General features: G+C 46.8%; 5 protein-coding genes across 5 annotated transcripts; 4 read left to right on the top strand and 1 right to left on the bottom strand.

The window, feature by feature from the left end:
• Nucleotides 1-3,033: 3,033 nt before the first annotated feature.
• Nucleotides 3,034-6,056, top strand: PtA15_18A196 (uncharacterized protein; the record flags this gene model as incomplete). Its single annotated transcript, XM_053164710.1, has 8 exons — nucleotides 3,034-3,098; nucleotides 3,183-3,468; nucleotides 3,540-3,621; nucleotides 3,686-3,898; nucleotides 3,986-5,170; nucleotides 5,262-5,360; nucleotides 5,512-5,654; nucleotides 5,712-6,056. 8 exons carry the CDS (start codon nucleotides 3,034-3,036, stop codon nucleotides 6,054-6,056), a joined length of 2,418 nt encoding a protein of 805 aa, XP_053028693.1.
• Nucleotides 6,057-7,956: 1,900 nt separating this feature from the next.
• PtA15_18A195 (uncharacterized protein) lies at nucleotides 7,957-9,363 on the top strand (the record flags this gene model as incomplete). Its single annotated transcript, XM_053164709.1, has 4 exons — nucleotides 7,957-8,173; nucleotides 8,252-8,410; nucleotides 8,471-9,186; nucleotides 9,310-9,363. 4 exons carry the CDS (start codon nucleotides 7,957-7,959, stop codon nucleotides 9,361-9,363), a joined length of 1,146 nt encoding a protein of 381 aa, XP_053028692.1.
• A 987-nt stretch (nucleotides 9,364-10,350) lies between these two features.
• Nucleotides 10,351-11,116, top strand: PtA15_18A194 (uncharacterized protein; the record flags this gene model as incomplete). Its single annotated transcript, XM_053164708.1, has 4 exons — nucleotides 10,351-10,533; nucleotides 10,605-10,695; nucleotides 10,782-10,966; nucleotides 11,033-11,116. The coding sequence occupies 4 exons, from the start codon at nucleotides 10,351-10,353 to the stop codon at nucleotides 11,114-11,116; spliced, it is 543 nt and encodes a 180-aa protein (XP_053028691.1).
• A 162-nt stretch (nucleotides 11,117-11,278) lies between these two features.
• Nucleotides 11,279-12,509, top strand: PtA15_18A193 (uncharacterized protein; the record flags this gene model as incomplete). Its single annotated transcript, XM_053164707.1, has 6 exons — nucleotides 11,279-11,312; nucleotides 11,401-11,541; nucleotides 11,631-11,932; nucleotides 12,029-12,126; nucleotides 12,214-12,320; nucleotides 12,433-12,509. The coding sequence occupies 6 exons, from the start codon at nucleotides 11,279-11,281 to the stop codon at nucleotides 12,507-12,509; spliced, it is 759 nt and encodes a 252-aa protein (XP_053028690.1).
• A 7,400-nt stretch (nucleotides 12,510-19,909) lies between these two features.
• On the bottom strand, nucleotides 19,910-21,385 carry PtA15_18A192 (uncharacterized protein; the record flags this gene model as incomplete). The annotated part of the gene is made up of 3 exons (XM_053164706.1): nucleotides 19,910-20,130; nucleotides 20,211-20,697; nucleotides 20,786-21,385. 3 exons carry the CDS (start codon nucleotides 21,383-21,385, stop codon nucleotides 19,910-19,912), a joined length of 1,308 nt encoding a protein of 435 aa, XP_053028689.1.
• Nucleotides 21,386-22,064: the final 679 nt, after the last annotated feature.

The following is a 22,064-nucleotide window of genomic DNA, read 5'->3' as shown; positions in this document are numbered from 1 at the left end:
ATTTTTTCTGCCACAGTTGGGACAATCGTTCAAAGGATTCTTGGCCCTTTGTTTGATGGGTATTACCCATCAGGGCAGTATTTTTCTTGCAAGTTTGTCCAATCAAACTGCTCGGTAGCAGGCAGAAAAAAACTGATGATATCCCTAAAACTGACTAGGATTGCTATTCTGGATATGCGGCCATGGGCTTGTGTGGGCTAATACAATTCAACAAAAAGAAGGCAAGTGAGATATGATTTAGAGCTACACAATTCAATCTTGTCAAGAATCAAGATGAAATTGATCTGTGTGATACAAGCTACAAATTCAAGTGCCATGATGGAAATACTTGGGTGATTTGGGCTAAAACCAAATAGGAAAGCGGTGAGCTAGTGTTGATAAGGGGTTATTTGGGCTAAAAAAAAGCGGAAATGAGTAACGTAGTGTGATAAGACTTAGGCTCAAAATTGAGCTACAACAATTGAAAGAGATGGCTATTGCAAGGCCAAATGTTTCTCAAACTTGGAGACATTCTCTTTGAGTTGATAAATTATACCGTTGCTTAAACCCCATTGAAGCATCTTCTTGTTGGTAATTTGCTTCGATTTGAAAAACTTTGGATGGGTGATGTCCTTTTCATTGAGGATCGCCAAAACTTTGTCACGCTTGCTGGGACGGATTTTGATGAACTCGATGTAATCAAGAAGCACTTGAGGATCGGGGGTGATGACTTCAGAATCGGCAGAATCGACAGATTGGCTTTGCTCGCAAGGTTCGGAGGTGTGGACAAGCTTCCTTCTCTTCAAAGACAACACCTCATATTTCAAGCCGCGCGGAGGGGAGTAGATCGAGATCCCAGCAACGACATTGACCTTTCAAGCAAAAAAAGGAAATTAATATTTAAAAAAACAATATTCAAAGCCATTTGACTTACCAGGTCTGTGGCCCATTGTTGGACAATTGCTGTAGTCAAGGGGATGAATTGATTCAGATCAGTTGCATGGATAAAAACTGGGAACTTTTTGTGGTATTTTGAGTTTGGTGGGTGAGTCGAGTAGATGAGGTTCATCTGGATGTTGATCGGGCTGAATCGATCAGCAGTTATGACGTTAGCTGGATGATCCAGAGCTGGGCGGGTCAAAGAAGCCTGTTGAGCAGCCTCAACGGTCATGATGTGGTTCTTGACCTCAACAACGGCTTTGGATTTCTTGAGATTGATTTCCGGGTTGATCATTTCAATGAGTAACAAGACTTTGGTACGGTCTTTCCCGAGCTTGATTATAGCATCCATCCAACGATCAAAAGATGGTGCATTGTTGATCGTATGGTTCTTTGATTTTGCGAACTCCGGAGCAACTTTGGCATGCATCAAGAGCTTCCAAACAATTCGGGGGGATCCTTTCTTGAGTGCGTTTCTAATCAGGTCACCCGCGTTGTCAAATTGCTCGTCGCATGCGGAAGCTATCTTTTCTTGAAACTCTGCAAGCGGGGTTGGTCTGGCAGTGATTAAGACATCAAAATTCCCGTGGGCCATGGACGAGTTGACAGGCGTCCATTGAGCTCGGCACTGGTTGCCATTCTTTGGACAAAGCAGCTTGAAGCCGGTGTTGCAAACGATGATCTGCGGCTGCATGCAGAAAAAAAGAAAGATCAGAATTTGGGGATCAACACCGATGAGAATAGGAAAACTTACCGGCAAGTCCTTTGTCGGCTCTCCTGAGAGGTGAATACGCTGGTATTCACTACTGGTAAAGTAACCGGGAGGTGGGTTCTCCCTGGCGAAAAGATCCAGACCGAAGCGAGACATTCGGAAAGAAAATAATATGAAATCGGTGGGTAGTTGACTGGTAATATGAACTGGGGGGAAACGGATGATGCTGACCTGTTGACCATCCAGACAATCGAGAAACGGGAATCGTACATTGGTGGCTGTGGCCGCTGTGATTAGTGTTGAGCTGTGAGGAGGGATCATGGGTTTCGAGGTGAGGTGAAAAACTACAAACCTAGATTTCCAAATCGACGATTTTTGTGAACCTTGCTGGAAATCAGTCCAAGCGTTCTTGAAAAGACAATATGTAACCACACATGTACTTTTTGTGGGAGGGAGGTGGCTATCCCTTGAGCTCCAGAGCCGTTGTCCTTAGTGATGCGGGTGTTTGGAAGTGCCAGCGTTCTTCTTGTGTTCGCCGTGGTCTTAAGTCGGCTTACGGAGGCTGACCTCGGAGCCGAGCCGGACTGATCATCGATGACGGTGATCTGCGGCGGTCTGACGCTGGCTCAACCATCCGACGGCTTTGGCTTGCCGTGCTGGCAAGCCTTCGTCGGCTGGTCTGCCGTGTCGGGCGCGTTTCTGACACCCAGTCAAGCCGACGGGGCCGTCGGGTTGCAGGTCCAGCCTGGCAATGGCGTCGGCCTGCTCAGCAGGGCCGATAATGGTTGGCTGGGTCAGCCATGACACTTGATTGACCCCCGCCAAATTTGACTGCGGAGGCAGGTCAACGCCGGGGATGCATCCGACCCGGATGTCAAGCCAACATCGCCGGCGCATTGCGTCGGCATGACATCCGCGTATACGTCATGGTGGCGCAAAGCGTTGTCCATGATGATGTGGCGTCTTGGGGGCTGAAGAACACGGCCGCTCGATCGTGGCGCCGCACCTTTTTGGATTCGCCCCGCGGTCGCGGTGTCGGCTAGGCGCCCCATTTTCTTCTTCTCGCTACAACCGCAGGGGTTTGGGCTGTAATAGGCGTTTGTCTGCAACCGTTGTTTGTCCTTGTGTTTCTGTTCGACGTGCCCTTACAAGGCGTCCCCTGTCTTGTGTGGGGTTTCCTTCCCCATTTCCTTTTCATATTCTGGCCATTCGCCAGTTTCCTCTCATCCATCTTCAGGCCATTCGCCAGTTTCCTCTCATTTTCTTGCGCGTGTCTAAATTTCCGCTGAGCCTCTGCATCCTGAAGAGCGCCGCTTTAGATCCAGAAATATTCGCCCATATCCGCAGGCTTCGGAACCTCGGGTCTCAGATATCTGGTGTTCTCCACGGTCCCGATATCAATCATGAAGGCATTCTTCCTACTTGCGATTTGTCTGCAGTCTTTGGAAGCCCGAGAAGTCTGGTCAAAGTCAGTCTCCTCCTGCATTTGACCCGTTAAACGAAGAACGCGCGTTGAATATCTGAGCTGATACCTCTGTAATCCCCAATTCAGCGATCCTTCATTCCCTGCCCATCGGCTCCAGCGTCGACGTTTTAGCCAAGAGTCCATCCCATTCCACCTGTTTAATATCGATGGCTGCCCTGGGCAAATATGCGGGAACTTAGGTCACTTATACCAAGCCTTTCGATTGGAAGTCCATCCTCAGTTTACTCATGCCACCAAATCTCCCTGTTTTCCGATTAACCCCACAGGCGGCGGCTCCATAACGCCTCTGCTAGCCTTGAAACCTCCCTGTGACCAACAAGATTACGCCGACAAGGTTATTGATGCTGCTTTGGTGAGCAAGATCCATCCATATCTCCAATCCATCACCTGCGTACCATCTTGCTTACCATTTATGCACCATAGGACAAAACCAATGGTATCACCGACCAGTCGGTTAGGGACCGGCTAATCCAAGTGGCCAAGCTTTACCGTGTAGTGAGCAAGAGTCAGCTTCCTGCTGGCAGGAAAGACGCTAACCTTATCAATCATGATTTCGCGTTTGAAAATAGGCCGAAAGAAATACCAAGCCACTCACTATCCGCTTCAGGTCGGAAGGTACTCGCTGTACTGCGACAAGGCGCCGAGGCACAAAGAGCTGGACGGCCTGGTTCAAAAGCAGGACCCAACAGCCAACGGCACAATCTTCTTCGATCCTTCGAAGAAAGACATCAACGATGGTACTGTTTTGCTCGGCAGTCAGGCAAACACCTTTCCATTTGGAAGTGAGCACCTCTCCTTCCTCTTACTCTACCATAACCCAGCCAGAATCATTAACAACCTTTAAAACCCGAACTATGTTGACTTTGTAGAAGTACCCAAGGATTTCAAACCGGGGAATCCACCTTCAGGGTCCGCAGCTGGTGGATCAACCCAGCAGAGCACGGACCAAACCAAACCGGATGTTACTGCCGACAGCTCGAAACCTGGCGATCAACAGAACGCTGTAGCCTCCGATGGAGACCAGACCGACAGAACAAAAACCGACAGCTCCGGATCCGGCAGTACAGACCCACCAAAGGAGAACAGTTTAGACGGTGGCAATCAAAACTCGACATTGCAGAACAGCCAGGATCCGAAAAACCAGAACCCTAACGAAGTGAAAACTACAGAGCCAGACAACGAGATCGGCGGAAGTTGTGGAGGGGACGATGAAAACAAAGAGGAATCTACCACCTCGAGCACCGAAGATCACCAGAAGCAGCAAAGCGTAGACTCTAATGGCAATACCGACACAAAAACTCCGGACCCAACTGTCAGCACCTCGACTACTGCTACTCAAACAGGCCAGGACCAGAACAATGTAAATCCCGATGGTCCCCAAACTACAGGCGGCAGTGGAGGAGATGATCTGAGCAGCTTGAGTTCTAATTCAGAGAAAACTGACGACAACTCCGGAAGCGGTAACAAGCCCGACGCGATCAAAACTACAACTGCCGACCCCAATCTCAGTAGCACCAGTACCCAATCGGCCTCATCAACTGACCCCTCAAATACCGGAAATCAGGAGCAAAGCGTAAACCCCAATGTCAAAACCGAAACGAACACTGGCGGCCCTACTGTGAACAGCTCGACAGAAGGAGATGGACAGAACACCGTAGCTTCGACAAATGATGCCAAGCCCAACAACATCACAACTACATCTACCGACCCCACATCAATTGGCGGCTCGAATACCGGAGATCAGCAGCAGCAAAGCACAGACTCCAATGGCAAAACCGCGTCTACCGGTTGTGCGGGTGGCGAAGACGATGACGACTTGAAGACTGAATCTACCGAAAGTTCGCAGCAGAATGGCAAAACCGACCCTTTGATAGATAGCAATGGAAGCACTACAAATTCGACTGACGCTAAACCAACCGAAAACTCGGGCTCGAACGGCACCCCACCAACCAACGCCAAAATCATAGCAAGTTCTCCGGACCTTCAAGCTGCTCTGGATAAAGTTCTTGCTCAAAAGATTGATTTAAGCAGTCTCAAGAAAGAAGAATGCAAAGGTATGGCGCCTTTCATCTAAAGTAGTCGTACACTGATTCACGTTTTCATTGCGAGCTATGCATTGTCATTTTGATCTGTTTGTTCTTTCAGATTTCAGAATCGAATTTGGTTCCGGGTTTAAGGGTCGCCAAGCAACAGATTTGGCTTACGAACCTCTCCAACCTATTTTTCCTCACCCCCCTGCATTGAGTCAGTATATTTATTGCACTGTACACCACCCACATTCTAGCAAACTAACACGCCACTTTCTCCTCTAGACATGGCAATCATTACCCAATGCATGTTCCGACTACTTTCACTTGCTATGTTTGCCCACTGACTCATTTTATTTTCTTTCTAGTCATGTGCGACAGCCTTCACAACACATGCGGCGTGGAACAAGGCTCCGCTCAGGAGAGCCTTTTCAAGGATTGTAAGACACTTTCTGACGGGCTGGGTAAAGTCGTCAAGGACGGTTCAAAGGCTGATTTATGGAACTCTGTCGTAAGCCGCCCGTCAACATCAAAGTTAGCATGATCTGATATTCTCTGCCTGCACCAGTTTCACTACACAACTACTTACGCAACCGAAAAGGCCACTGGTCCGGGCACCGGTGGGAAGGGCGACGGACAGATGCACAAGCCAGAGGGCAGCACTGCCACCACCAACTCCGCCAGCACTGCAAGTACCACGACAGCCAATGCTAACCCGCAGGTCCAGTCTATGGACCCCTCAAATCAGAAGGCAGACAGCGGAAACACGGATCCAAACATGAACATGAACCAGAATCAGTCTCAGAACGACCAAAACATGAATCAGGACATGCAAAACATGAATCAGGACATGCAAAACATGAATCAGGGCATGCAAAACATGAATCAGGGCATGCAAAACATGAACCAGTAAAAACAAATCTTTCAATCACCTCTCAATGAGTTGTACATCTGTTAAGCTTGTACAAAGTAGCTGTAGCTTATTTTTTCCCAAATCCGTAGTAAATCGTGCATGTACATACCGTTCCTTCCATACCTCGTGCCAGCGGCTCAACTTGTTAAGCTCAACATCTTGTGTATACATACATCATTCCATTTGTCAAAATCACAATACCTTCTTGAATTTCAAAAAAAAAAAAAAAGCTTGGGGTGTTGCCGGCCAGTAACATCTCAATTCCCCCAGCATCTACAAAGAGCTTTTTTTTAACTCCTTGATGTGGTGGCTGAGGCCTCAGGCTTAACTGTGGAGCACCTTTCAACTGTTTTTTGTTCAAAGCTTGTTACAAGTTGGGTTGCTGCTTGCACATTGCAAATTCAACCATTGCTTGACCTTCACAGTCTTTTGTGAGAATTGCTGGGGGAGAGTGGTTTTGCCAATCTTGATCACACAAATGGCCAGGAGCCACACCCATCCGTAGCACTGGTAGCTCCTTGATGCTCTGGACATTTCTACATGCCAATTTATTGGCACTAGCAAGGAAAGGATTGGAGATATGTGTCAGAGGGGTTCAGAGGGGTTGGTATTGCAACTCAAGAGCCATTTTTAAGGTGAAAGAGTGGGGGCGGAACAATCAGCCGAACTGAAAAATTTCATGAAATGTTGGCCATCCCACCTTCAATATGGCACTTGAATTTAATCATCAAACCCCCATAATGATTGAGAATGAGAATGCAAGGGATTTGGCCGGATTTTGCTGGGTTGCGTGGCATGACCATGCATGCTTGTTAGGGGTTTTTGGCATGCATCGCGGTTATAAATAAATCGGGGCCCCTTCAAGTTCTCCTTGGCCAGTCGATTTCTTCTGTTGACATATGGCTTTGTCTTGCTTTTTTTGGTCAGATCGACCGGATTTGACTGCATAAGTTGAGGGAGATTCTTTGATGAAAGTGAGCAGCTGATTGACTATGGCTCACTCTAAATCCGAACTTCAAGTGCGAGGTATGGCAGCCAAACTGCCATGTTTGACAAGTTTGGCATGCCGCTGTTGGGTGTAGCACACCCTTGAAGGATGTCCCCCGCGCGCGCGGGAACGATCCTTCAAGGAGGGAATATGCCAACTACTCAGGTGTCTCCGACCCGGTCGATGAGTTTTGACCTGGAAATGAAATTGTGTGGAATGACGGGGGGCCTACACCACGGCTGCAAGCAAACTTTCTTGAGTGGTATTTAAAACCACTCAAGAAAGTTTTCAATAGAATTCAGACTGGACGTCGGGTCCCGTTCGCGGCGGAAACCGAGTTGAGATGTTTTCCGAGACTTCTATCAAATAGTTGGCATTCGGTAAACATTCGGTTTCTATTCCAGAAAAGGTTATGAGGTGGTTGGGTAAACTTTTTCTCAATGGAAAAAACTTTTCGCCAACCATGAAAACTTTTTCAACTCAATTGAAAAATGTTTCAGGAGCTGCAAAGGTTTTGGGAAACTTTTCCAACTCAATTGAAAAAGTTTCCATAACGCACAAAAGTTTATGGAAACTTTTTGTAAACCCGCAAACTGAACTACAAAAGTTTGGAGAACCTTTCTCTGCAACCGCTTGAAACGTTCTCGGTAGCTCATGAAATGAAAGTTGGAAAACGTTTTCATCACGTTCATTGCAATTCAGGTTTCTGTAGCAGTTGAAAAGTAGGCTAGCAAAATAGATCAAACTGTGAAACAAGTGGTTGTAGAGCTTATCAAAACACTAGTTGAAAAGAGAGGGTACAACAAAATCACTGAGCCTCAATACCTGATGAGTTGGTAGAAGGATGGATTTTGGAACCGGTGAGACGAGAGGGCATGAAGGGGGGCTGGAAGGAATAAATAGATATAAATCATGGTCCGAGACGAGATAGTCGCGCAACTGATGGACAATCCAAATGATGCCAAACTCGTCAGAGATCTTGGGAAGCTATACTTGAGATTCAACGAACCTAGCCAGAATGACAAGCAGAGCCACCCTGCTCGCAGGATCGGTCATGCTAGCGCGGCGCCAAGAAGCGAACCCAGCTTGAAATTAGCGATTCATTATCTAGAGCAAAGCATTCAGATTGGTAAATTCGCACTTTTCCCCGGCCAAGGGTTTTACTTTTTGGGACGTGTAGCTAGACTGACTCCTATTTTACCTCCAGACAATCGGGATCCACTTACCTGGCTTCTTCTAGGAAGGGCGTGGTCATTATTGCTTGCATATCCAACTGAACACGAAAGCGAGCGAGAACAAAGGCTATCGAATTCCTCCCTCGCCTTCAGAAAGGCGATCCACATCTCATCCAATCTGACAGCCCCAAGTCTCCAAACCATTCAATAGACGAACCGATTCAGATTAGCTTACGCCGAACACTTGGAAGGACTGCGCCAGTACAAAGAAGCGGCAAGCGTGCTACAGGATGCATTAGGGACCGATCAAGCGGATGTAGAGTCGTGGTGGGAGTTGGGTCGGATGATGGAACTGTGGGCGCTCGATGAGGAACCGCAGTCCCCCACCACCAAGCAGGAAAGAGTCGAGAGGATGCGCCATGGCTGCGAGGCTTTTAAGAAAGCCACTGAGCTCAAGCCCGATGACGTGATGCTCCGGCAGGGCTGTCTCGATGGCGAAAAGGCTTTGCAGAAGTTGATGGCTGAATTGCAAGCGGAGGAGGAAAAGTCGTTGAGGGCGGAGGAAGACGTCAAACTAGCGGCTGAGAGAATGAGAGCCCTAAATCTCTCTCCTGTTACCAACAAGCCAGCCACCACGCACACCTCATCCGTTTCGGCGCTCAGGAAGCTGGTCTCGGAGTTGCAAGAGATCCCCGAGTTTGGCAAGAAGGCCCAGCGCGCTCCATCGCCCGACCCGACTGCCCTCTCGCCGGCCGTTGAAGACCAGAAAAAGCCTGAGGCCGAGCAGCCGCCCGCCACCCGGACCGAGGATCCGATCTGCACCACCCTGGTCGGGTCCGTTGTTTCAAGCTCGCCCGCTCCGTCCACCGCTGCTAACCGCACTCGAGCGCCGACTACCGGGGAAGTCGACGAGTCACCTGTCACCCAAACTACTCCTTTGCCGCATGCAATACAAGAAAACTTAAAGGTCAGTGGACTTACTTCACAACATAATGTTAAGAAAAAAAGCAAAAGCAAACAAGGAAGAAATCAGTCATACTGATTCAGTGATCTTGACTGAAAGACTGACACAAAATAGCTACTTTACCAGTCTTTCAGCCTCAAGATTGGGATCAAAGAACTGGCCGGAATGTGCACCGAATGAGGCGGGGGGGATGAGCAGCCAGTGACGGCGGTGGGGGAAAGGGGGCAGGGAGTAGCTGGAGGATTGGGATGATGGACGAAACTGAGTGGGTGGGTTGAGTGGAGAGCGGATGGATGATCATGGAGGGGGGAGAAAGTCAAAGACTTGTGGAAATTTTAACCACTGGAGTGCCGATGGCCATCGGAGTTGGGTGGGAACTTGGGAAACCAGAAAAAGTTTACCTTTGGTTTCAAGGAGCATGATGTGGTTTCAGAAACTATCTCTTTTTCAAGAAACGTTCCTGCCAACTTATTGGGGCGGCCAAAACCATTATGAAACTTTTCTGGCCAGAGTTGTTTTAGCAGTCTGATAAAGTTCTGCTGAAACTTTATTGTAAACCACATTGAAAAGTTTTGGCACCAAAAGTTCTGCCCAAAGGTTTCTGGAAGCTAAAAGGTTTCAGGAAACTTTTCAAATTGGTCCGGGGAGGTCAGAAACTTTCCCAAAACCACCTACAAATTGAAAACTTCTCTGAAAACCATTTGAAAACCCTAAAACTTTTCCAGAACCACATTGGAACCATGAAACTTTTTGGAAAAACTTTTCACACGCAAAAACTTTTCCCAGAACCAAACTCAAACCAAAAAACCTTTTAAACACCACTTGAAAACCTCAAACTTTTCACATTGGTAACAAGAAACTTTTCTTGCAGCCGTGGTGTAGTGTCGAACCGCACCCAAGAATTATAAATGTTTCCAACCCTCTGGTCGCAACTGCAGGCAAGGACTTACCCGATCCCTCGGAGTGGAAATTAGGTCAGTGACCAGTCGATTGTGTGTCTGTATGCCTTTCCACCTCGATGATAACAGGTCGGTTACTTATAACCATTGACGCTTTGAACGTCATAATAAACAGCGGGATGAACGGCCAGTCGAACGAATAAGAATCAAATCAGTCGAGATATCGTAATGCATATTTGTGTGGACGGAAAACAAATAACACCCCAGGATGCTTCGGAACTTTCACTTACCAACGATTCGCCATCTTCCTCAGGCTCGAGCAAGGTGCCAGTGTGGCATTCCAAACAAGTGCTCCTCTACCACTTTTCTCACTCATCCAGGTTCTAGCACATACAAAACCTCGGCTTATCCAAGCGGGATTAGCGGCTTCGAACGAAGTAGAGCTTATCATGTGCGTCTTGTTGCTTCTTTTGAAGTAATGTCGAATTTATGTGAATTTTATATTTTGGCATTGCGGTTCAGTCGTTCAATCATATCACTAAAACAATCTATCAAGCGGCGCCGTTGGTGTCGTTACGCTCTCGCAGAAATTTCTCGGATAAAGGCGACACAGGCAAGCAAATGCTTCGTATTTCTCTTAAACATTAGGTCGAGTCAATAACGAGAAAAAAACCCTGCAATACCTTCATGGACCGCCAGCTTCTACTTCAACTAATCGCAGCCCCGCTAGAACTGCCAACCCCAATCCATCCACACCAACGCACAAAGAAGATTGGAAAATTATCAGGCATCTATTACCGAACATATGGCCGAAAGATGATCGTACGACCAAGATCAGAGTGGTAACGGCACTCCTTCTTCTAGCTGGCGGCAAGGTATATCGTGTATGTTTTCTAAACCAAAGCATGGCATATTGATATATCCGCTGATTCAGATTCTAAATGTACAAGTACCCTTCATGTTTAAACACATTATCGACTCTCTCTCGATTCCTTTCGACCCCAATACGTTTCAAGGTGCTTGGACCGTGGTAGGTACCATGATAGCCGGATGTATGTGTATATCATTCAAATTTCCTAGGGTCAATCAATTTAGCTTGAAATCATCACCACCTTGTTTCAACAGTTAAATTATCCATTCGTTTTCTGGGTCCTCTAGGATCGGTTTATCGGGACCTTAGATAGAGTTTAATCGACATGCAGACCCTGTTCAATTTACAGCAAACTGAAAGTCAATAAGTTTTATTAGAAATTACTGTCCGATGTATTACAGCATACTTACTCAACTTTTCTGTTTCTCCTTGTTTTTGGAAACCTAGGACAAACCAGATGCCAAACCTCTTCAGATTACGAAAGGAGGAGAGATACGGTTCGAAAACGTATCATTCCAGTACTCGTCATCAGGCATGATTTTCAAAGATCTTTCATTTGTGATTCCGGCGGGGAAAAAAGTAGCCTTGGTAGGGCCATCTGGATGAATCGACGTTATTCAAGCTATGTTTCAGGTTTTACGATATTGACCAGGGACGGATCTTGATTGACTCGCAAGATATCCGGGATGTCACTTTGGCTAGTCTTCGGTCTCACATTGGGATCGTGCCACAGGACCCGAGTCTTTTCAACTCAGATGTAATGCACAACATCCGATATGGCAGGCTTGGAGCGTCCGATGAAGAAGTCCAAAAAGTCGCCCGACTAGCTAAGCTCGACCGATCGATCGAGAAATGGCCCTCTGGTTGGAACTCGCTGGTCGGGGAAAGCGGTCTCATGATTAGTGGTGGGGAACGCCAGAGGTTAGCAATCGCACGCTCGATGCTCAAAGATCCCTCGATCCTCTTCTTTGATGAAGCCGTATGTATCCCCCTTTTCTCATTTTGCACTCAGAAGCTTGTAAATATCTACATGGAATCTACGACTCATCTCATTCTCATTGCGCTCATGATACAGACTTCCGCTCTGGATGTTTATACTGAACAAGAACTGATTCGGAATATCGGAGAAAACTTACTCAATAAACACCGCACCAGTGTCTTTATTGCACACAGGTAAACCTTCAAATAAAGCCAGACACTGATACGGTGCAAGATCAAACTGTTTTGACTGATTTGGAGGCTGGTTTTGTTTGCCCATAGATTAAAAACCATCGCAGATGCCGATTTGATCATTGTACTGAATGATGGGAAGGTAGTTGAACAAGGAAATCACAAAGAGCTAATGAACATCGAAAATGGAACTAGAGGTGCGTCTGCGATTTTCGTAGATCCCTACTAGTCATTAAAAAGATGATCGATAAGCTGATACCTTTTTTATTTTGTAATGCATGATGTATGTACAATGTTTTCTCTTTCAAGGCATGTGGCTCAGTCAATCCGCCACGCCTACCGCAAATTCGAAAGGAAACGTGGATAATCAGATCACATCGACGTAGCTCTCAAGCAGTCTCAAGCTTTCGATTTCTAGCTCATTATGAAAACAAAGCATGCACATTTTTCCCATGCGTGATCTTATCAATTTGTTACGTGAACTTAAGTTTTCCCACACCGTACAATCAATACGTCAATCCAACCCTCAGCTGGCGGCTGCGTACCTCGGTGAAAGATATTCGTGAGTGGTTTCTGAGGTTTTTTCTTCTTTCAGGGGGAACCCTGTTGATCTTTTTTTCTATGGCTTCCTATGAGTTTTTTTGCTGCCAATTCTCTTTCATTGTGGGAAATGCATTGATGGATGCTTGTGACCTCCTGGTATTCTCACTGATCCCTAGTACATACAACTGATTTGTGAAGACTTTTTATTTTTATTTTGAGAGGTTTCCTGCATGTATTATCTTCTGAATAGTTTTTTGGGGTATGTTGTACTTGCTTTGAGTGGGTCTTTTCTTTGTCCAAGGAAAAGGGAGGCTTCTTACTTTCAATTAACTTTTGCTTGACTAAAAACCAGGAATAATCAGTTGGACTAATTGTTTCCCAGGGCAATACTTCTCCTGAGAAATTCATATTTATTCATTTTACATTGGCCATTCTTAATATTCACATCTTCCTTCTTTCCCAGATATCTTTGAAAAAAAAAAGTGTTTGTGATTGCAAAGTGCTGGCTGAACAAAATTTTGTATTTGATGGTGATATGCTTGGTTGCCGTATTTCCAGAGTTAGACACCACAAAACAGGTGATTTCCATTGCCTATGATTAAAATTTTGAATGGCTGAGTGGGTGCTGTTGTGTAGGGATCCAATCCCAGAAATAGATTCTGGGTTCTTCAATATTTTTGATTAAACTGGGGACTTGGTGGTATTCTCTGGATTCATGTACTCAACCAGCTTTCTTGGGATTGGACTCCATTCTTGCTGGACACTACATTTCTTGGATAGACTTTCAACTCCTGTATCAAATTTAGAACTCCCTTTTGTTTCTTGGAGATCAGGATCAACTGTTATGAGATTAAGAGTTTTTGAATAAAGATGGAATGTTAGTATTATACAAGGGAAACCAGTGTCATTGATGTATTTAAGGATTTATTACCAACCAATTGGGATAACTGAGGGGAAGACTTCTGGTAAGAGGTTAGCTTCTTCTTCATTGCATTGATGGTGTGTGAGGGTGACCTGCTTTTTTGATTTGGATCAACCTCCTGCTGTGTGACAGGGCCCTGAAACTTTTAAAAAGAGCATTATTTTTGCCTAAATGACTATTCTCCAAAAAATATTATACAGCATTGGGCTAGAGGCTAACTTTTGAATTTTCTGCTGCCCCATGTTGTGATTTGGAGTGTGGTCTATGACTGTTTCCAAGCCAGAGACTTTGAATTAGTTTTCAAACTGATTATCTTTGGCCTGAGTGAAGGAATTCAAACCAACTTATGAGAACAAATCAAGAATAAAACCAAAGAAATACTTCCTCAAAACAAACCCCGTTGTTCTTGTAGCATCCTATTGTGGCATGCAAGTTGGCCTCTTGGGGGGAATTGCGATGATTTTGACAAAAGATATACATTCATTATTCATCTTAGCTTTTGAAAATCCCAAAAGTGTAATTTACTCATCACTGCTTTGGACAATTTCAATCTGGATGTAGATCCATCTTGTCAACTGGTGATTATATCCTCTTGTTCAAGGAAGAGCATACCAGATTAATTAAGAAATTTTTAGACTTGTTCATTTGATCTGGCATGGTGGTATCTGAGTTTTATCCTGAAGAACTAGTGAATAAAGGCTTTGAAATGTAGATAAATTTTTGCGGTATGGAGGTATTCTACACCCGGGGAGTCCCTCCACGTGGGGCCCACCGCGAATCCACGTGGATCCCACGGTGAAGGGGTGCGCAAGGTCAGACCAGCGGCATTTGGTCCATGCGCCCTTGTGGGCATCACCAACCACATCACAAGGGCACCTTGTGATGCCCCCAAGGATTCCACGAGTGCTTTCAGCTTTCCGTGGGCCCCCCGAGGACTCCTTGTGATACCAACAGAAAGGTTGGGCCCACGTGTACTTTATGTGTGGGCTCCCGGAGGAATCACCGTGATCCCAAACGAAGCGTTGGGCCCATGACTGAACCCGTGGATTCCACGTGGCTCATCGGTGGGCTCCACGGGTTCAGGTGGTCCGTTGTGGCGTGGCTCGGGTCGCCGGTACGGAGCAGATTGAATCCTCCGGATCAAGAAATAGCAGAATGTGGTACCACGGGTACCATATGCTGCATTGCACAATGAATGGCCATATTAAAAACATAAAAAAATAGAAAACAAAACAAAAACAAACCAATAAAGCAGCAGACAAGGGAAAAAGGGGGAGGAAATACAGTAAAAATGATCAGGAAACAAGGCTAAAATGAGTCAGTGGCACCTCTGTTGTTGTCCTCGTTGGTGGTAGGCTCCTCGGCTCTACGGAGCAAGGCTTGCTGCACCTTGTACTCAGAGGGGAGGACAACAGAGATGCGGGCAAGGTCGGTTGCGGTCTTGGTACCGTCAAACAGTGCTGATATCTCTTTAATAATCAGGCGGGTGTACCTGGTTATTAAAGCAATATCAGCACAATGTGCTCAAGCAACAGTAAAAAAACTCACCGTGCTTTGTAGTTTTGGGAGTGGCGTTGTAAGCCCTCCAAGTGTCAATCTAGCAAGTCAAGGTGGTTGTTTGATCCACTTGACGCTGGATCAGTGCCTCATTCTCCAGGAGCGTCTTCATCCTTTCCTTGATCTTCAGGATTCCTGCAACCCGCCGGAAAGGCTCAGCGATCCCAGAATGGAAAGGACTGAGAGGAGGAGACTGTGTGCATTCTTGCGTACATTGACTTTGGTATCCCCTGCACCGGTTGCCCGTTGGCGCCAAGTTTGTGTTTGCGGGCCTTGAACGGTCATAAGAGGGTTGCCGAGGCAAGCCAAACATACCAAAACATCAATCAGGTCCAGATAAGCTGGGATGGCATTGTCACAAGAGACTCACCAAATAAGTCGCTGTTGGCAATCCTGAGGGCAACAGAACAAGCATTGTTAGCCGGGGCGGAGAGATGAGCGAGTGCGAGGAGAGTGGGACTTACCCCCATCCTTGAGTGATCCGCTGACGCAACCCCCTCCGAGTCCGTTTTGTTCTTGCATCAGTAAACAGAGCAGCAAGTGAGAGAAAGGAGTGGTTGATGTTCTCAACCCAGGTGTGGGTGAGGCGGTACCAGGAGGACTTGTTTGGTGGGGGAAGGTTTGGCGGAGATGGGCTGAGCAATCCTTGATGAAAAGATTGGGTTGAGATTTGTCTAAGTCCGCAAAGTGCCTTTGCCCTTGCAAGGGACCGCTTGTGTGGGACTTCATTGAATTCTGGAGGTGAGGAAACCTAACCAGGGGAGCAGTGATTTGATGAGACTGACAAATTAACAATCAACAGTTGGTTCGGCCCGCCCGTCAAACAGTGTTCTTGTTGGCTCCACCACAAGCCCAGGGATGGCCGTGGAATCCTCGTCTGTGGGAACGTCGTGGATATCCCGTTGAACAAAAATAGAGGTTCCCGTCGGCTCCACCAGGAGCCCAAGGGCAGCTGTGGAATCCTTGTTGGTGGGAACAACATGGGAATCATGTCAAACACATTTTGTGGTTTTGTCGGCTCCACCGTGAGTTCATCCATCACGAGGAGACCCCGGGAGGGTGGAGACGACTGGGTATCCCGTTTTCTCCACCCATTTTCAACGGGTTGGTGATACCAATGGCGGGCACAGTGAAATCCATGTGGGTTTCACAAAGCTGGCGTCGCCCGTTGCATCCACGAACTTGCTTGCCAGGAAGTACCCCCGGTGTGTACCCACTCATTTCTCTTTAAAATCCTACACCCGGGGAGTACCTCCACGCGGGACTGACTCGGAATTGACGAGGATTCCACGGCTGACCCTTGCAGGGGGCGGACAAGCGGCTGTCAGTCCACATGCCCACGTGGGCCACACCAAGAATTGTGAGGGTGGCCTTGCCGGAATCATCTCTTGGATTCCACGCAAGCCACGGGCATTCCATGGAGGCGGCGAGCTCTCCTTGTCTTACAAACAACACTAGACGGGCCGTGGCTGGCCCGGCTTCTGACTGGAGCATTGAGTCACTCCCCGACGATCTTGGATCAACTGATACTATGTAGCTGAACTGAAAGCTGCCACCCACAGGGTAGCAGATGCTGCATTATCATGAAAAAAAAAACAGATGAGAATAGCAAAAAACGCCATTTTACAACTAGAAAAAAAGAGGAAAAAAAAACTAGGAGAGGGGGGGGGTGAGATGAAGGATTGCAATGTTGGACGGATCGAGATGTGATCAAGGGAGGAACATCCTTTGCCACGGCAGTCTTCCTCTTGCAGAGCATCCAGGAGAACTGTGGGCCGGTGTTGTGCCCGTGGTTGTTCTTCAAGGTGACCGTGCAAATCAAGCCCGGGTAGTTTCCCGATTGTCTGATTATGCTTGCCAAACCTACGTCCATGCTGATAAGGCCAAGCAGACATAAAAGCAGAATCTTGCACGGTACGTTCATTCTTGCTGCATTTTTGGTACAGAAATTGGGGGCGTCAGCTCAACATGGACAGGTGTGATTGAGTTGATTCACGCAAGAAAAAAAGATTATGTACCTTGTGAAAAAAAGTGCAAGATAGTCAGGAGGTGGTCGAGGAAGGTCAAATAGGGCTCGCAGCGGGTTGAGAGGAGGGTGTTGAATTTGGGAGGCGGGCTCGGCAGTTTTTTTCTGATCAGGCATGGAGGAGTTGAGCAGAGACTGGACATACAAAGTTCGGAGGGAGTTTGGAGGGAGTTTGGAGGAGTTTGGAGGGAGTTTGGAGGAGGGGAGGGCAGGCTTCAAGGAGCTTGCATTATGATGACGGGAGGCGAATTGAGGACCTTGGCCTTTTGGATGGATATGAAGAAGAAAACCTAACTGGGCCGGGCATGATGAGACCAGCAATCAACAGTCATGACTGCATACAAGCATGTTTGATCCTGCCCAATCAGAGCAGCCGTGGAAAGCACATAGCAAATAAGTGAAAGTGTGGTTTCCACAATCACAGATCTGTGCGCGCATGGACTCCACCGGGAGTCCATGACCTGGCGTGGGATCCATGCATTTTTCCCATTGGATGGATGTGGAATCCACACCTTGGTCCTTTTCTGACGGGGTGCCCACAATTCCTGAATTCCACGTGGGTTTCCCAAATTTGATGCAACCCGTTGGATCCACACGGCCCCGCGGCAAGAAGTACATGGCGGGGGTACTTCCTGCCCCGCCCGTTTGTGGAACCGACGAGAGGAGGGAAATCCGTGGGACCAACGAGGATCGGCTTGGTAACCCCTCGGCAAGCTTGTCAGTTCCACAAAACGCTTTTTTTCCACGTGGAACCGATGGGCTTCACACTTTTCCCCGTCGGTTCCACAATGTGCCTTCCTGGCACGTGTGGAAACCACATCAGCTCATTGCTCACGTTGGTTCCACGGCTTTTTCTTTTTTTTTACTTCCAGCCAAGACCACCTCAGGCTGGTCCTGAGGTTTTGAAAGTCCAACAAAACTTCATTCTGAATAGAGGGAAAAAAAAATTAAAAAAAACTTAACAAAAAAACCTATCGCAAACCCAATCGCAAACCATCGTTTGGCGGGTTGATATTGTGTAAAGCAGCCAATTGTTACAATGTGAAATAGTTGACACTACAGGCATGTAGCTGTTGCTGCCCGATGAAGCGTCACCCTGTCGTTGCAAGCCCGCGTGACTGCGCAAGTAGGCGCAGTCACTGCGGCCGCGACCCCAGATGCAACGTCAGGTGACGCTGCGGGTTGCAACAACACCTATTTGCCCGTAGTGTGAGTTGTATGGCACTGCCACTACAAGCTCCCAGCCTGGTTGTGGGTTTGAGTCCCATGTTCAATACTTTTGAACAAGGTGCGCTTCTGCTGAATTTTTCACTGGCCCACCTACGTGGCCACGTGGATTCCACGGGTACACATCTGTAAGTATCCGTGGAATCCTCGGGGCCATCACAAGGTGCCCCCGTGATCCACTTGGTGGAGACCCCGTGAACGTGTGGACCAACAGCCGCTGGTCCGACCTCGCGCGCAGCTACCACGTGGACTCCTCGTGGATTCCACGGGTTATCCTCGTGGAAGGACTCCCCGGGTGTACCCCTGGCGTGGATGTATCTTGTTTGGGGTTAGGTTTAAAGTGAGCTTAACTAAGCCACTTGTGGTGAGCGGGTCTGGGCGGCAGCCCAGTCTCACCAGAGAGGCTTATACACTAAAAAACAAAGCTCGCGTGAGCCGAGCGTGATATCGAGGTCACTTTTGATACTTCCTTTCCTCCCTTCCATGTTACTCATCACAATTTTTTGTTATCTTGTTTTTTTCAATGTTTACCATGCTTGTGATTTTTCAGTATTTTTTTTATTGTTGTTTTCCCCCTCCTTGATTTTTGAAAACGGAAAACAAGAAATTCAAGTAAATCCTTCCATTTAATTAAGCGGAAGGATTATAATTAACAACATCACATGATAATGATGACTAAGAATAATTAACGAAACACTCCTTGGTAGTTTCATTACCGAGGTCCCTGTTAAGCATAAATATCTTTGTAGTGTGATTGCGCTCGGTCCTTGTCATATGGGCCTCGAGTACCAAAGTTGAAAATCTTGAATTTCAATAAAAAAAATTCCATGGATGCAAACAAGATTTTGCGGTAAAAAATATATAGAAAAATCAATGTTATGTAGATCTATTAGGTGCTAGAACCTAGAAAGAAACTCGGAGGTATTGAAGGTGTGGCGATGGAAACAAGGCCGCTCCCAGCCAAACCGTGGAATCGTCTCACGCGAGAAAGGGGTTTTAATATATAAGTCCCTCCCTCCGGTCGGGGTCGCTTCGCGACCAGCCAAACGCTGCACGGCCCGCAACGGAGTAGGGACTTATTTAAGTTCGGGTTTAAAGCTTGCTTGGGTCGCACTTTGTGCGAGGCGCTTCGCGCCGCGCCCCCCGGCAGGCGTTTGTACCGGTTCGGGTTCGGGCAGTCCCGATCGGAAATCAATATAGGGTAGGGTTTGGGCACTGTTTTTGGGCCCGAACCCGACCCGTTTACACCCAGATGTAGAAGGCTGAAAAGAAGGCAACACACTGAGAAATGTTTGAGAAAAACTGGGTATTCATGTGCGAATTTCCTAGCATGCTGACATGCAATAGAGCAAGAATGGCTAGGAAAGAGCAACAATCTACATACAACCAAAAAAAAGAGATGATTAAATAAGTTTTGACGATCATATTTTGCATAAACAAAACATCGCAAAAAAGAACTGAAATTAAGACGGCTGTATTATTTAAAGAGTTTAATTCCCTCTGAAGGGTTTTTATGAGCTTGAGATAGCAGGATGGATCGGGCTAAAATTCAACAAGATTGAGCCATGAGTCTCTAGAGTAGAATCAATTTTGTCTTGGAAAGAGACGCTTCTCATGTCTTTATTTTTCCATAAGTCTCGCACTGTGTACTGCATTCCAGAAATTTGCTTGATTCTAGGGCTATTCTGAAGGGTTTTGAGCTTGCTTAAACTGATCTCTACTTTGGCCGGCCCTAATGTAATTGATTTCCCGGCGAATCAGCAATCAAATGTCTTGCCAAAGATTATAAGGGACTGTAGTTTTTCAACTCACTATCAGTACGTTTTTGTCGACCAGCATTCACAACTGCCACATAGATCTCGCCTTGATCCTGTTCCAATACCCAATACTGGAGACTCCATGGATCATGTTTTACACCCTCAGTGAGCGACATCGCTTGGAGGCTAATGAATTTCTCGCCTTTTCGAGCTTTCAAGCAAGACTTGTAGAAGCTATCCAAGTTATCGACTTTTTGATGTGTGCCGTACTCGACTACGATCCGCCGTTTTTCGGCGAGTTCTTCACATTCCTGAGCAGACTCTTCTTGAACTTCTGGGGCAAAGTTGGATCCAAGCTGGTTCACTGATTGTAAAACAGCTGTTTGCGGGTGAGGGTGCGAAAGGCTGGGATCAAATCCATCTAATCTTGCTGGATTTGCTGATGCTATGCTTGCGAGCTTGAGCACTTCGGGGTTCTTGACCAAGGCCTTTCTAGATTCCGGCAATTTCGTTAGATCATCACCCAAATAGAATACCGAGCCCTACACGAGTAGAAGTAAACAGCCGACAATCAGAAACCACCATCTAAACAAGTATCTCAGACTCCACTAGCTCTAAATGGGGCAGTACAAAGAGTGCCCAGAGGGTGACCATAGTCCTAGACTCTGCCAACGTTATGTCACTTATTAGGATCGAATCAAGGTCCCTCGCCCCCTTCCATTTACGATTCGCGTCGGCAGAAGACCAGAGTGCGGCTGTTTTGGCATTCCTGATGACCCTGTCAAAAGTCGTCATCTGTGTTTCGCTATACGCCTCGATATCTTGTTCAATTCTGAAGCTGTTCACGTATTTTTCCATGGTGGAACCGGCACTGGTTGGGATTTTCCAACTAGCCCCCAACCAAATCCGTTCTCGGCCTTGTTTCTGCCATTTTTGCTCGTACAAATCATTGATTGCCTTCCTCCAGGCCATCAGGTCGGCTGTCGCGTTGTATTTCCACCATTCGGGTGGGTCGACTGAGGAGCCAGGCACGATTCCGTCCAGTTTCACAAAGCTGACGCCCCATCTGTAGAGGCCATCGACCACGCTATTGATGTACATTTGGGCGCCCGGATGACTATAATTCAATGCCAAGCCAGCGTTGAAGGCATTGGCGATAGTTCGATTGCATCCTAAAGCTTCTTTATCAGGACATTGTATGATTTGATCCGCGGTATATTTCGTAGCCATCACTGGGGACTATATATGGCAGGGGAAGGAAAAGAACAATGCTCGCTCAGAAAATTGATCCCCTGATGTGTATCATTTAGTAGGTTTCTATTTTTTATGGGCGCTTATGAGAGAAGTTTTTTTTTTTCACTTTGTTCTTGACGGCTCTAGCATCAATCCCGGGCAGGTAGTAAAGTCCCAACTTGAGCTGCTTCTGGGCTAGATATGCCGATAAATTACCGATTCCGCTTGGAAACGTGGTGTGGTTCAATACGGTTCTCCCGAATTCATCGAGTTGAGCATCCTGCAACAAAGAAAAAGAATCAGCTTGAATATTGTCCATTGAGTATCAAAATATAATCATAACCATCAAGGAAGAATCATTTTCACATCTTGCGAGAAAAATAAAATTTGGCCCAACGGATGGATGCGCCTCGGGGCTATTCTCATTGAAAAAGGTAGAAAGGGAAAAATGATCGAAGGAACCTAAGAGAGACTTTAATTTTTACTCAACTTGCCAGCCAGAGTCCAAGTTCACTCGAGTGTAACTAAAATGGGCACCAAGAAAATAAGATGTGTCTTATTCCAAAACCAGAGAAAAAATAGATCAAAACCAAATCTGCAATTCACCCCAATTGAGAAAACTCCTTAGACAATATATCGGCGTGGGCTTTGATATTGGTTTCTGTTAGCCAGTCGT

Source organism: Puccinia triticina, chromosome 18A (assembly GCF_026914185.1).
Source record: "Puccinia triticina chromosome 18A, complete sequence".
In the NCBI taxonomy this organism is placed as follows: domain Eukaryota; kingdom Fungi; phylum Basidiomycota; class Pucciniomycetes; order Pucciniales; family Pucciniaceae; genus Puccinia; species Puccinia triticina.
Note: the sequence above shows the minus strand (reverse complement) of the source record. Positions and strands in the feature narration are given on the sequence as shown.